General features: G+C 32.5%; 1 protein-coding gene across 1 annotated transcript; it reads left to right on the top strand.

Moving 5' to 3' along the window:
* Positions 1-5,081: 5,081 nt before the first annotated feature.
* Positions 5,082-15,873, top strand: LOC111987466 (ER lumen protein-retaining receptor A). The gene is made up of 6 exons (XM_024019185.2): positions 5,082-5,433; positions 5,842-6,107; positions 8,964-9,079; positions 11,861-11,934; positions 15,298-15,361; positions 15,450-15,873. Exons 1-6 carry the CDS (start codon positions 5,343-5,345, stop codon positions 15,484-15,486), a joined length of 648 nt encoding a protein of 215 aa, XP_023874953.1. The 5' UTR covers positions 5,082-5,342; the 3' UTR covers positions 15,487-15,873.
* Positions 15,874-16,565: the final 692 nt, after the last annotated feature.

The following is a 16,565-nucleotide window of genomic DNA, read 5'->3' as shown; positions in this document are numbered from 1 at the left end:
TCTTTGAATGATTAAATTGACTTGGATTTTGGAATGAAAATGATAGACATTTTGCAAATTCATCAAAACTTAATTGATTCAAAAAGAAAAGAAAATAAACTAAGCATCATAAAATGAAATTCTATTGTATTCATCTTGTGGTAAAACGAAACTAGCAAATTTTGTCTTCATGCTTATCGTTTGGTGAAAGAGTCTGATCTACATTCTGTGATACTTGAGTAGGTAGCCAAGCATCATAGAAGCCAATATCAAGCCAAATTTGATCTCCTCCATTCGAGTTTACGTTTTGGGCCTTTATAGAACTCTTAGTTCTTTATCTTTTTGATAGGGTTATAAATGAGCTGAGTAATATAAATTTAAGCATGATTTATATAATTTTGCCAAAATATAGATTATTTTAGATAAATTTTGAATATTGGTCTAGGACGGAACCCAATGGTGTTAACTTTGGTTTGTCTGAGAGGGACTATCCCCCAGTTTCCCACCCAAACCAAATCACCATAGTCTCTCTTTCGTTTTATTTATTTTCTAAATATATATCATTGACCCTTCAGTTACCCAAAACCCTTACAGTTTACATTGTACCTATAAAAAAATCCCAAAAATATTAAAAATAAAAACATAAATAATATTTTCCAGAGGCTATGGTCACATTCTATTCTCATTATTCATTGCCTCTTTCCCTGTAAGTTATTATGTTTTGTCTTTACTAGGTGTGCTGTGCTTATGTTTTGAAAAGGATGTTTTTACAAGAGTGACAAGAGATGAACAACAATTAGCATGCATATATACATAGAAATACACTTAAAAGGAAAAACATATTTTGACAAAGATTTATCATGAATCAAAGATCTAGCAAGATAAAAACATGATTACAAGCATGACATTTTATGAACAAACATAATTTCACATGATTTTATCAATATGTTAAGATCTTGCATGATAAACAAATGGAAATTAATCATTGCACGAACATATTGACATGTCGAATATAAAGGGAAAAATAAATCCAAGCATATGATCAATAGTGAATTAGAATCAAACATCTAAGAAGTATATGAGCATGAAGAGTCCTAGAATATTTGATCCTACTAACACATAGTTAAAACATCAAAACATGAGTAAACAAACAAGTGTTTTAACTAAGGGTGTCAATTCGGGTTAGCGTGTTGGGTTCGTATCGTGTTGAGATAGGGGTATTCAACTAAATGGCTCAACCCTAACCTGACCCATTTAATAATTGTGTTATAATCCTTCAACCCTAACCTGACCTGTTAATAAGGCGGGTTGACCTGACCCAACCCATTTGACACATTTAATGAATGAGTTGTGTTGGATTGACACGAATGTAACACAATTCATTTCAACCTGCATAATATTTAATATAATATCCATCTAGAAATAAATTTTTTTACATCCCAAAAGCAGTGCATACACTTCAAGTCTTTAATCCACATTCAAAATAATATAGTTCTACAAAAATATAACATTCATCTAGAAATAAGTTCTTTACACTCCAAAAGAAGTGCATATACTTCAACCCAAATTTGAAATAAAGTAGTTTAACAAAAATAACATAGTTCAATAAAAATATAATATCCTTGGAACTCACCAAATGCTAAGTATCAATATTGAAAGAATTGGAGTAAACAGTAGACTAATCTTAACTATGATTACAATTATCATCAATAGAGAGAGAGAGAGAGAGACAGAGAGACAGAGAGAAATAACTGGTTTGAGATTTTGAGTTTAAGAATTGGGCATGAGACAATAAGATAGTAGAGTGAGTAGTATGGCTGAAATAAAAAAAAAAAAAAAAAAGATATTTATAAGAAGGTTTAGAAATTTAGGGTTTGTAGGGTTTAGAGATCTAGGGTTTGTAAAATTTCAATTTTCAATTATATCCCTTATAAGTTTTTGTAATTACTGACTTTCTTTTTAAATTTAAAATATATGTTGGATATAAATGGTATTTGACAAATTTAAAATAAAATGAATATTTATTTGCTATACGAGTTAAACAGGTTGTGTTAAGTGAGTCATTTTGGGTTGACACAAATAAATTAACGTGTCAAACGTATCTATTACGAGTTATGTGAGTTGACCCACTTATGACACGTTTCTCATTATGTCGTTTTAGGGTCGATCTGTTTATGACCCAAACCTATTAAGGCACAACCCTAACCTGCAAAAACCCGTGTCAGGTTCATGTCGTGTTTGCAGGTTGAATCGAACATTGACATCCCTAGTTTTAACAACAAAAATAATATAAAAAATAATTACTTGTATATAATTATACAAACAAGAGGGGGGTTCCTTTAGAAACCAAGAGGAGTGAGGTAAGAGAGTGATTGAAAATGTTGATCAACTAAGAAGATGATCATGCATTCAACCCTAGCTTGTTGCTTCCTTAATTTTGATCCCTAAAGGAGCTATTTTAGAATCCCAAAAAATAAAGAGAAGGTTGCTTAATCACACTTTGAATCTAAGGAAGATTGGGGTGAGTAAGTACTTCTAATCCCTCTAAGAAGTTAGATTGGGGATGTGGTGCTTTGGATGGGGGTGCCTACTTTACTTATAGAGGGGTTTGAAGGCTCTAAGGAGGGTAAAACTTCTGGATATGAATTAGATCAAGTTTGAATTTAAATCTAAAATGAAGTTGAAATTGGAGGGAGAATCAAGAGCAAATATATGAATTCCAAAGCTGAACACCTTTAAGTATTTTGGCCATAACTTTTTGCTCAAAATTTTGAATAAGTTGAAATTGGTGCCATTTGAAAGATAACTAAAAATTCTACAGAAGATGTTTTGGGGCTTTATATTGCAGTGGACGATATGAACTTCACACTCTTTATGATGCAAATAGAGAATCCCTCTAGCAACTTCAAGTGCAATTCTCACTGTCTCTTTCCAAAATTCTTCAAATACAAGCCTAGCTAAGCTCATCACTAGGTTAGATTATATGCTTGGTTTCTTTCATTATCGAACAAATTCAAGTTTGTTCATAAAGTTATTGATAAATCTATGCTAATATATATGTATTCAAATATTAACTAATTTAGAGTTGAAAATTTGAAACTATATTATGTGAGTTAATTAGGTTGAATTCTTTTCACGTTTGAGCTGATAAAAATAGATTCACTAATGCAATATTATTAATATGTGTAGATATACACACAATTTATGTTACAAAATGTACTATTTATACTATCAAATTATACATTATGTTTTAGAAGAGGTTTAAATTAGCTTACACTTTTTTTTAAACCATACATTTCTAAAATATGTTATATATATATATATATATATATGTGTGTGTGTGGATTGGATTCAAGTTACACATAGTGTAACTCTAAGTAATGTTACACCACCCAATAACTTGTTATAGAATTCATATTTTGAAAATCCCACCATTGAATTACATGTTTTATATGTTCTTAATAATCATGTCAATTGGATGTTATTTACAATTTAATCGATAAACTCATCTTTTATGCATTATTTTAAACTACAAAAACTTAAATTTAAAAAATTGATTGATGACATAGCTATTAATCTTTGATCACCTTGAAAATTTGCAAGCATGAAGAATATATGAAAAAAATGTAATCTAATGGTAGATTTATCAAAAATTTTATTCAATTAAAAAAATATTGAGTGGTATAACATTGTTTAGAGTTACACTAGGTGTAACCTGAACTCAACTATATATATATATATATATATGATTTAGAATTTAATTGGTTTTAGACTTTTCGATTTTTTCACCCAATAATTCACTTGTCACAAAAATTTAAAACTTAGATGAGCATGTGGTGAAAAATTAGACTCCAATTAAAATCCAATTTGGAATCTATTTGGATTTAGACTCTTTGATTTTTACTTTCAATAATTCTTTTGGTACAAAATCTAAATTAAACGGGAAACGAAGTGCAAAATTGAGAATCCAATTGAAATTTAATCGGATTTTCTTTGAGTTTTGACTATTAATATATATAGATAAATAATATTATATATACTTAAATTAAGTCTTATATTCATGAGCTTGTATAAGAATACATTATTATATTTGAGCTTGATCATTTAACACTCAAGCTAGGATGTTGAACAACCATGATTCATATGCAAGATGTCGATAATTGATTACCATGAATTTCACAATTGGGGTAAAGGTTTAAACCCCTTGAACCTCCAACTTCTTGAGTGGTATTGCTCTCATGAAATTGTGGAATTAGACTGTAATTATTTAAAGCATGATATTTATTCTGATACTAATTATTTGGATTTATTTTTAGAATTAATTTTTTTAAAATAAGTTGTATAAATAGATAAAAATAGTTCAATTAATATATTAAGTTATGTAAAAGAGTTAGAATTTGGTATGGATGAGGATAAAACTCACGTCTTACATTATCCAACAAATGATTGCTACATCAATATTTTACTTAAAATTTAATACATCCCACTATATCTAATAACATTTTTATAAATTTCCAATTTGGCTGAATTTATATATGAGTATTAAAATCGATTGATTATGGTTGTACTTATTCTTAAATATGTGATTAAATAATGTGACATGTTGAAATTAGAGAGATAAAATATGAGTTTTACATTACATTCTTACATAATTTAATTTTCTAAGTAAAAATTCTATATTATATTTCTAATGCACGTTTTAGTTATAAAATATTAATTAACAATACATTTTATACTAATATATACATAAAAAAGTTATCCAAACCGAAAAGGAACTAAATTTTATTTTCAAATTGCAACTAACCGGTCAGCAAAGAGAGTTTCAAATTGGTTTATAACTAAGCCTTTTTCCTTTCACCCAATGTTATGCCAGAATTTCTGTCAATCACTCAGCTTTATGTCAATGGAGTCTTTAAAATCCAACTATTAAAAGAATATCTGTCACTTTCCTAAAAAGAAAAAAGAAAGAAAAGAAAAGAAAAAAAAAAGGTGCAGTTAAGAAACGTATAACCCATGTTTGACCCGACACCATCCATACAAGGACCGCCCATCTGAAAAACTGAACGGTTAACGTAAAGCCAACGCGTGGTGTGCTAAATCCCAGCTTCCACGTAAGAGAAAGAAGGTCTTCCGTAACACACATTGGTCGCAAGACTCGCAACACCCAAACCAAAACCCCGTTTCCGACCGCCACGTCATTTTACCAAATCCCGTTTAAACCCCTCTCTCTCTCTCTCTCTCACAAACACATACACAAAAACTCTGTTCAAATCGAATCTCACTCCGTTTTCCATTTTCTTCTTCAACATTTCTCTCTGAAATCTAGGGCACAAAAATCTAGCTCCGCAAGACTAGTAGCGACCATGAATATCTTCAGGTTCGCCGGTGATATGACGCACTTGATCAGTATTCTCGTCCTTCTTCTCAAAATCTACGCCACCAAATCTTGCTCAGGTAACTTTTTACCCCACCGCTTGGTTCCCGAGAAAATTGAAATGCAAACAAATTTTTGTAATCTCGTTTCCTTTTTCTCACTCAAATGTTGAAATATTCTGTGATCTGCCATGTTATTTACTAATTTTTGTTAATTTTGGGCTTTCTGAGCAATTAGCGTAAAGAAAATGAAATAATGTTTCACATGGTACAACTCAGTGTTGTGTTGGTTTCTAGTTGGAATAAGGTTTTGAAGTGAGCTGTGAGGGTTTTTTGAGCTTAGAATAGGAGAAAGCTTTGTAGGAATCGAAGATTTCTATTTGTTTTTTTTTTTTCTTTAAAAAAGCAAAGTGTGATTTTTAAGGTTTGATTGAGTGCAATGACTTGGTAATATGCTGAATTTGGTTGGGAATTTGGATGATTTGTTAGGGATTTCGCGAAAGACTCAGGAGCTTTATGCGTTGGTGTTCCTGGCGCGGTACGTGGACATTTTCACGGAGTTTATCTCCGTCTATAACACCATAATGAAGATCGTGTTCATAGCGAGCTCACTCGCGATTGTGTGGTGCATGAGGGGTCACCGGGTGGTTAGGCGTTCGTATGATAGAGAGCTTGACACGTTCCGCCATTATTTTCTTATTGCTGCAAGCCTTGTTTTGGCGCTTCTTGTGCATGAGAAGTTCACGTTTCAAGAGGTAGTTCACTGCTAACTAGTCATTTTGGGATATTGTTTACTAAATGGGTTTTTATTTATGTTCGTGATTATAAGGATGAATGCCTATTTCAAATTTCCGGAATTTTTTTTTTTTTTTTAGTTTTATGCTTATGGTATTCAGGTATAGTTTATAGTTTTGTGCTTTTATTGTTGAGCAGCTGGATATTCTCTATGATTCTTGAGTTTTGGTTCCATATTAATTATTACTTCAAAATTGTTTTCCACTCCCACCCCCATCATCAATGTATTGTTTTGACACCTCGTATTCGTTAATTCCATTTTTTGTTTGTTAACCCAATGGAATGAGGTTTATTGTATTACTTGTGTCAAGAAAGATATAAATTGCTGAAGTGCTGGAGTTGCACTTTAGTCTGCTTTGTTCAATTTAGATACAAGATTGAGCCAAACAAATTTAGATCTTCAAAATCTAAGAAAACTAAATCAAGAGCCTTATAGGTCAATGAGTTGGCATCTCTGGGTGTTTCTATTACATCCAGACTTCAAGTCCCCCTCCCCAGTTGTAATTATCTAATAATAAAAAAAAAAGGTCTATGGAAACTGAATTAAAGGTCAATATTAATAGTGCTAAACATTTCTATGACATCCAAAGTTCAAATCCCCCTCCCCATTGTACTATTTCAACTAACTTTTACTTTTATCTACAGTACTTTCAGCAATAATTTTTCAATAATTTTTCAGTTTCAGCAAAATAAGCGGTATCCAAACACACCCTAAACATTTTACTGTGATGATTATTAAGTTTTGAACAAATTGACATAATTAGTGATGAAATTAGCTTAAGTAAAAAGATTTGGGTATAGCTCTTTTACTAAAGGGGCTGCACAGTCAAAATTTTAACTTGTCAACTAGTCTCGGGATTTTTCTTCTCTTGTTGGAATTTCTCTTATAGTACTTTCCATGTCAATAAGTAGTTCGCTTTTGTGCTTCTAAAGAATTATTGTGAAAAAATAAAATAAATTGTACACATATTTAACTCTGGTAATATTTACCGTAACTTCTTTTATTGATTACATTGAGACATCAGTAAGGTTTTTCCTGGAGTAGTAAGGAGGATGAATTATTTTTTGGCAAGTAAATTGAGGAAATTAAGGCTTGTGTGCATGAAATTTTTGAAGTGTTAGATTTAACACCTGTTTTTTCATCATTGATTGAGTACTACATGGTGTGGAGGTCCTTCATCCAAAATAAATAACCACAGTATATGGTGTGGGGCTAGTTTTCTATTAACTTGGACTTGGTAGATCAAAGCTTGAAAGTTGTTACCAGTTCAACTGTTTTGCTACCATTCTATAGGCCTAGGTTGATGAGGTTTATAGTTTAAGTGGTCATCGTGTGCAGTGTTTAATGCTTTAACTTTTGTGAAGTCCCCCTACCTGCTTGGAGGCTTTCGTGGTATTTCTTTCCTGTCATTGGCTGCCTATAGTTTTTGGTGCATTCTCAAAGAAACTGTGATTCCAAGACATAGCGCGCATGTGTGTTTTAAAGATTTGCATCTTCCTTGGGGGTGAGGGGGCCTTGAGCTGTCCTCTGTGCCCTTTTGATGCCTTGTTTGTAGAATTTTTTTTTTTTGGGTTAGTTTCATGCCTAAGATTTTCATTGAGTTTTGGCCTTTTTACTCTATACTTCATAAAAATTTTGTTAGATTTAAGTTTACTTGATTGTACTTGTGCTGTTCTCTATCACAGTATACGTTTAAATAATAATTTATATACAACTCTGTGATGAATAATACCAAACATCACGCATATGAGTTGTAACGCTGAAAATTTTGATTCATTGCACTTTTGCAATTTTTCATAGCAGGTTAAAAAAAGGGGGCAAATAGAGAGCCTATGCTTGGTCTGTTTAGTCTAAAATCACATATGGTATATTAATACGATATATTTTTGCTGAAATACATTTAAAATTCTCTTTTCTCAGATATAGTATGTCTTAGATGTCTGTATATGTTTCATACTGTTAAACAAGTCAAGTCAAGTGGAGGTTGAGGTCATGGTTTCAAGTAGGTGTGTGTGGAATTACCAATCATAAATATATGATTTACGGGTCAAGATGTTATACACATAACATATATTAAAAATAATTTTCATAAAAATATATCTTATGTATCATATGATGACAATGCTATTTATTTCATCAATCCATTGTTTTATTTAGGCAAATCATATCCAATTATCGTCTTAGTGCTGATAGCTTATTAAGTTTAAGCAATATTGTTGATAATATGCACAACTTTATAGTATATGAGTTTCTGCATTTTATTGAACTCTATTTCAAATGATACTTCCTCTCTCTATAAAGAATGGGGTGAGGAGAGATATTGTGGGTTCAAGGCCCACTGGGTGTATATCTTTAAAAAAAAAAAAAAAAAAAAAAAGGAGAAAAGAACTTGTCGAAAAAAAAAAAATTATGAGTTTCTGTGTGGCTGAAATCCCATACAGTTTATTGTTGAAGTTTGATTAGAAGATGTAATTGTAAAGAAATGATTGTGACTTCCATTAAAAAGGTTTAATATAGGATGACAGATCACATTTTATTATGATGTAAACACATTTCTTTACAGTTATAGCTATTTTAATTGGCTGGTCAATTCGCAGTCCCTGTCACATGCAAGTTAATATTAGAATCCTTACTGAAGAGTGAAGACCTATCACATTCACATATTGTTATCTTCTCTAATATATTTCTGCGAATCCTACTTGTTTAACCAAAAGTTAGTTTTATGCATGCTAGCTTTGTAGTTGTTCTGTCATGTATTGTCAATTCGTAAAGGTGAAGGACGATCTCGTACTAACTTTTGATGCAACTGTCACAGATCTTATGGGCATTTTCAATATATTTGGAGGCAGTTGCAATTCTTCCCCAGTTAGTTTTGCTACAACGAAGTGGAAATGTTGACAATTTAACTGGCCAATATGTTTTCTTTCTTGGGTATGTGTCTTTTTCATACCAGTGTTTCTCTTAAGAATTCTCTTTATCACATGGTTAGCTAGATTTTAATTCTTTTAAATTTGACTGTTATTACTAATATTTTTGTTATTGAATGCATTTCCCCTATAAAATTTTGCTTCCCAAATGTCTTGTGTCATACAATTTTCCTACAACTCTTCATCAAAAGTATTTGGAAAACAAACCATATTTATTGTTCACACCCACAAACACCATATATCTACAGCAATTTTGTTGCTGCCGTTAATTAATTGTCTGAGTCACTTCAGTGCCAAATCAATAATGAAATGTTCTAATTAGAAAATCCATCTTGTGCATGAAAGACCATATACATTTTAAGTTGAGTTCAATTATTGACAAGAAGTGCCAGTTACATTTGCCACATGATTCTGAAATGCTTGACAGAGTTTTCGCTGTGGCATTTTTCTTGTTTATATTTTAAACCTCTCCTTGGGAAATATATCCAGGGTTGCATTCATAATATTTTGCCAATACTTGAGAAATAAGCTTTTTCTATATTGGATTACTTAGTATGTCTATTTATCTGACTTAGTAATCAAAGCAATATAGGAGCAACTCTAGCAAGTAATAAACTATGGGGAAACCAAGCAGCGTGTTTTGATACATGGGAAGCCATTAGAATGAAAAGTGCAATTGTTCAGGTGGTGTTGTTACCTACTGTACTGCTAATGGAAAGTTCATATGTTCGGATACATGGGAAGCTATTAGAATGAAGTGCACTCTTGTTAAGTGTACTGCTAATGGAAAATTCATACTAAATATGTTCTAATACACGGGAAGCTATTAATGAAGTGCCTTTTTGTTAAGTGGTGGAACTTGGAAGAGGATTTGGTTTTTTGGCTGATAAATTGCTGATTGTCCCAAGAGCTTAAGCTATTAGAAAATGGTGAATTCAATCGCTTAACCATAACTTTAACACTCCCCCACATGAGTGGGTCCAAACTCCCCATAATAAGTGGGGCCCAACATATGAGATTTTTAACATTTTAAATAGGAGGTAGAGTAAAGTTAGGGATTTAACTCATGACCTCTTGCTTTGATACCATAATAAATTACCGATTGTCCAAAAAACTTAAGTTGTTAGGAAATAGTGAATTTAATCACCTCACCATAATTGTTAACATTGGCCACATTCCAAAACATGCTTTTATGTCATGGTTAATCCATCAAAGATTGATTAGTCACAAGGGAGAGAATGGCTAATGGGGTTACAAGGGTGATATGCTTTATTTATTTATTTATTTTTTGTAGAAGTAGGATAGAATTGAGAGATCATATCTATTTTGACTGGCCTGTTACCTGGAGAATATGGAGGGAAGTTTTGATAATGTTTTGATCGGCAGGTTGAGAGTTGGAGTTGTGAGCTAAATTGGCTGTCCATCCTTAAGGGTGATGGTCTGCAAACTCTAAATAGCAAATTGGCTTGGGCTGCATCTGTTTATCATATTTTGAGAGAGAGGAATGTGAGAATCAATAACGAGAGAGTTAGAACTGAAGTGGAAATGATTAGATCAATTGTGCAGGATGCAAGGAAGATATTTCTCATCTCAGAATAGAATTCTTTGCTGCATTTGGGGAATCCCTTTGGATGTGCTGGTCGAGTAGTTGCTGTATTTTATCTTTCTTTTTTGATAGGTAATGAAAAATTTTATAAAGGGGGGGAAAAAAAAACTTTGGCTTTCTGAGTTAAGGTTGTTGCTCTGTAGTTCGCAGCTTGCTGCATGTATCTTGTTGTTTTGGTTCAATAAATTGAAATCTCATTCGTTAAAAAAAAAAAAAAACTTTTGTGAATGGAGCGGGATAAGATATAGAATTTCACCAATGAATATGGCGTGTGGTACATATGAATGAATATGCATGCGCTTATATTAATGTATGTGTTTTTGTTTTGATTGTTTTTGTGTGTGTGTGTGTTCATGTATGTTCTCTTGGTAAAATAAGTTTAAGAGATCGGAATACATCTTAAAAATGTCCTCCATGGCTATTTTACTGTAATTTTATAAAATTTTTACATGTGTGTGCGCCCCTGCATCTTAAAATGGTATAATGCCATTAGCTGTGTTTGTAGACAGAAATAGGTACTTCATTAATACAAATACTTAACCCCATTATTTATTAAAAAAAATTCTGAAGCCCTTCAGAGTGATTTGAAACATACTCTCTCTCTCTCTCTCTCCGTAAACACATGCATATACAATCATAATTTTTGAGAGCTTACTTTCAAAAGTCTATATTTCTGAGTTTGGATTTTTTTTCTGACCTGTTTTTCTTTTTCTCTTCTCTGTTTTATTTTTTTTTCTTCCATAACTTGGGTGCCATCATATGTTTAAGTACTTACTAAACCACTCATAATACTGCCTTTTTATTTAACCTTAATTTTGATGGTTTACTAGGTTCCAATTAATATGATTTTATATTGGGAAAGGCAGGAGAAGTGTATGGGTTTATCAAAGCCTAGGAAGACATAACTTTTGAAACCTGGATTCATACCTAAATCTAACTCTCAAGTCTCAAACCCAAGTTGGTGTAACATAGATTTAGATGCACTTAGTGTAACAGCATAACATGTTGCTTCTCCCTGTTATTGTTTTCCATTGGAGTGTACATGGTCAATATACTGGTCTTTATCTTGTTGTCTCTTGCATTTAACAGTTTTAGGTTAGCCTCATGGTTCACATAAGCAAGAAAATTATTGGACACATGTTGATTGAACTTATGGTTGGATTTTCATACTATCATTAGGGCATATCGTGGGCTCTACATCCTCAACTGGATATACCGCTATTTCACAGAGGCGCATTTCAGTCGATGGATAGGTAACTTATGCCTAGAATCATTGAGAACAATTGTTTGTCATTTGTATTGCCGCCTGTAGATATATTTAAGCATTCTTTCTTAATTTTGCAGCTTGCGTCTCTGGTCTTGTTCAGACAGCTTTATATGCAGCTTATTCATTCACATTATTGTTATCTTCTCTAATATATTTCTGCGAATCCTACTTGTTTAACCAAAAGTTAGTTTTATGCATGCTAGCTTTGTAGTTGTTCTGTCATGTATTGTCAATTCGTAAAGGTGAAGGACGATCTCGTACTAACTTTTGATGCAACTGTCACAGATCTTATGGGCATTTTCAATATATTTGGAGGCAGTTGCAATTCTTCCCCAGTTAGTTTTGCTACAACGAAGTGGAAATGTTGACAATTTAACTGGCCAATATGTTTTCTTTCTTGGGTATGTGTCTTTTTCATACCAGTGTTTCTCTTAAGAATTCTCTTTATCACATGGTTAGCTAGATTTTAATTCTTTTAAATTTGACTGTTATTACTAATATTTTTGTTATTGAATGCATTTCCCCTATAAAATTTTGCTTCCCAAATGTCTTGTGTCATACAATTTTCCTACAACTCTTCATCAAAAGTATTTGGAAAACAAACCATATTTATTGTTCACACCCACAAACACCATATATCTACAGCAATTTTGTTGCTGCCGTTAATTAATTGTCTGAGTCACTTCAGTGCCAAATCAATAATGAAATGTTCTAATTAGAAAATCCATCTTGTGCATGAAAGACCATATACATTTTAAGTTGAGTTCAATTATTGACAAGAAGTGCCAGTTACATTTGCCACATGATTCTGAAATGCTTGACAGAGTTTTCGCTGTGGCATTTTTCTTGTTTATATTTTAAACCTCTCCTTGGGAAATATATCCAGGGTTGCATTCATAATATTTTGCCAATACTTGAGAAATAAGCTTTTTCTATATTGGATTACTTAGTATGTCTATTTATCTGACTTAGTAATCAAAGCAATATAGGAGCAACTCTAGCAAGTAATAAACTATGGGGAAACCAAGCAGCGTGTTTTGATACATGGGAAGCCATTAGAATGAAAAGTGCAATTGTTCAGGTGGTGTTGTTACCTACTGTACTGCTAATGGAAAGTTCATATGTTCGGATACATGGGAAGCTATTAGAATGAAGTGCACTCTTGTTAAGTGTACTGCTAATGGAAAATTCATACTAAATATGTTCTAATACACGGGAAGCTATTAATGAAGTGCCTTTTTGTTAAGTGGTGGAACTTGGAAGAGGATTTGGTTTTTTGGCTGATAAATTGCTGATTGTCCCAAGAGCTTAAGCTATTAGAAAATGGTGAATTCAATCGCTTAACCATAACTTTAACACTCCCCCACATGAGTGGGTCCAAACTCCCCCATAATAAGTGGGGCCCAACATATGAGATTTTTAACATTTTAAATAGGAGGTAGAGTAAAGTTAGGGATTTAACTCATGACCTCTTGCTTTGATACCATAATAAATTACCGATTGTCCAAAAAACTTAAGTTGTTAGGAAATAGTGAATTTAATCACCTCACCATAATTGTTAACATTGGCCACATTCCAAAACATGCTTTTATGTCATGGTTAATCCATCAAAGATTGATTAGTCACAAGGGAGAGAATGGCTAATGGGGTTACAAGGGTGATATGCTTTATTTATTTATTTATTTTTTGTAGAAGTAGGATAGAATTGAGAGATCATATCTATTTTGACTGGCCTGTTACCTGGAGAATATGGAGGGAAGTTTTGATAATGTTTTGATCGGCAGGTTGAGAGTTGGAGTTGTGAGCTAAATTGGCTGTCCATCCTTAAGGGTGATGGTCTGCAAACTCTAAATAGCAAATTGGCTTGGGCTGCATCTGTTTATCATATTTTGAGAGAGAGGAATGTGAGAATCAATAACGAGAGAGTTAGAACTGAAGTGGAAATGATTAGATCAATTGTGCAGGATGCAAGGAAGATATTTCTCATCTCAGAATAGAATTCTTTGCTGCATTTGGGGAATCCCTTTGGATGTGCTGGTCGAGTAGTTGCTGTATTTTATCTTTCTTTTTTGATAGGTAATGAAAAATTTTATAAAGGGGGGGAAAAAAAAACTTTGGCTTTCTGAGTTAAGGTTGTTGCTCTGTAGTTCGCAGCTTGCTGCATGTATCTTGTTGTTTTGGTTCAATAAATTGAAATCTCATTCGTTAAAAAAAAAAAAAAACTTTTGTGAATGGAGCGGGATAAGATATAGAATTTCACCAATGAATATGGCGTGTGGTACATATGAATGAATATGCATGCGCTTATATTAATGTATGTGTTTTTGTTTTGATTGTTTTTGTGTGTGTGTGTGTTCATGTATGTTCTCTTGGTAAAATAAGTTTAAGAGATCGGAATACATCTTAAAAATGTCCTCCATGGCTATTTTACTGTAATTTTATAAAATTTTTACATGTGTGTGCGCCCCTGCATCTTAAAATGGTATAATGCCATTAGCTGTGTTTGTAGACAGAAATAGGTACTTCATTAATACAAATACTTAACCCCATTATTTATTAAAAAAAAATTCTGAAGCCCTTCAGAGTGATTTGAAACATACTCTCTCTCTCTCTCTCTCCGTAAACACATGCATATACAATCATAATTTTTGAGAGCTTACTTTCAAAAGTCTATATTTCTGAGTTTGGATTTTTTTTCTGACCTGTTTTTCTTTTTCTCTTCTCTGTTTTATTTTTTTTTCTTCCATAACTTGGGTGCCATCATATGTTTAAGTACTTACTAAACCACTCATAATACTGCCTTTTTATTTAACCTTAATTTTGATGGTTTACTAGGTTCCAATTAATATGATTTTATATTGGGAAAGGCAGGAGAAGTGTATGGGTTTATCAAAGCCTAGGAAGACATAACTTTTGAAACCTGGATTCATACCTAAATCTAACTCTCAAGTCTCAAACCCAAGTTGGTGTAACATAGATTTAGATGCACTTAGTGTAACAGCATAACATGTTGCTTCTCCCTGTTATTGTTTTCCATTGGAGTGTACATGGTCAATATACTGGTCTTTATCTTGTTGTCTCTTGCATTTAACAGTTTTAGGTTAGCCTCATGGTTCACATAAGCAAGAAAATTATTGGACACATGTTGATTGAACTTATGGTTGGATTTTCATACTATCATTAGGGCATATCGTGGGCTCTACATCCTCAACTGGATATACCGCTATTTCACAGAGGCGCATTTCAGTCGATGGATAGGTAACTTATGCCTAGAATCATTGAGAACAATTGTTTGTCATTTGTATTGCCGCCTGTAGATATATTTAAGCATTCTTTCTTAATTTTGCAGCTTGCGTCTCTGGTCTTGTTCAGACAGCTTTATATGCAGATTTCTTTTACTACTACTTTCTTAGGTAATGAAATCTGGCACATAGTTGATGACGATCTCTCATGCACTTTTATATTTTGATAAATATCATTAAGAACCATTTTGTTTTGCAGCTGGAAAAACAATGCAAAGCTAAAGCTGCCTGCTTGAGCCAAGCATGGATTTTTGAAAATTTGAAGCTTGTTCAGCCAAGTTGTTGTTTGGTACTCCTTTTGCACAGAACCATTGGTAAATTGACTTGTAGCGTGCAAGAGGAAGGGATACAAGTTTCATAGTTTTGAATTTAACCCCATATCAATGGGGGAAAAATTTAGCGGGTTTGGGTGGAAAAACCCACGTCTTATAGGCAATTGTATATCAGATTAAACACACCATGTTCTTATGTGGTGATGGTTTCTTGAGTGTCTTGTCTTAAAGATTTACTGGGAGGACAAAATTGCGTAGTTGGCTAGTATCATATATGGATGTTTAGTGCAGATATAGTTATTCTTTTTATTTGTATTATCATATATTAAATTAACATGTTTTTTTACTTTCTGATGGTCTTAGTTTTCGAATTGGCGACTCGATTGTTCCTTATATGTTCGAGTATCCACCTCATTATGTTCACATCTGATTCTGAATAGGATTGGTCTGAAAGGAAGTTGCTTCAATAGGCTTTATTTGTTCTTGTCATGAAATCCAAACCTTAACATATTTTGCTTAAAATTGTATTTCTCTAATGTTGGATATTTATAATTCTCTTACCTACAACTTGTAGGTAAAAGAATTATACAATCCAACATTGGAGAAATGGGCTTGCAATGCATGTTGATCCAATGTTACTCTGCTAATCAATGCATGGTGATTCAATGTTACTCTGCCTTGCAAGCAATATGGCAATATGGCAATGTGAGGGATTGATAATTCGAACTCATAAGAAATTCATAGACCTCAACTATTTTGAAAGAACATGTGCGTTAGTTCAATGACTAATATCAAAAGCTCATCTGACATCTCCAGCATACTCAAAACTTTAATTTTCTTTTTCTTTTTTTCAAATAATAGAACCTTTATTTTAATGATAGAAATGTTCCTGAACACATTATTTTATTAACCTTTCAAATTCTATATTTATGTTAGGATGAAGAGATATACCGTAGGACTACAATTTCATTGATTAATAAAAATATGAAAACTTACATGCGTTTTTATAGTCCTCTCTTGCGTACCTTTTATTCTTTAAAAAT

This window comes from Quercus suber, unplaced genomic scaffold, assembly GCF_002906115.3.
Source record: "Quercus suber isolate HL8 unplaced genomic scaffold, Cork oak 2.0 scaffold_286, whole genome shotgun sequence".
Lineage (NCBI taxonomy): Eukaryota > Viridiplantae > Streptophyta > Magnoliopsida > Fagales > Fagaceae > Quercus > Quercus suber.
Note: the sequence above shows the minus strand (reverse complement) of the source record. Positions and strands in the feature narration are given on the sequence as shown.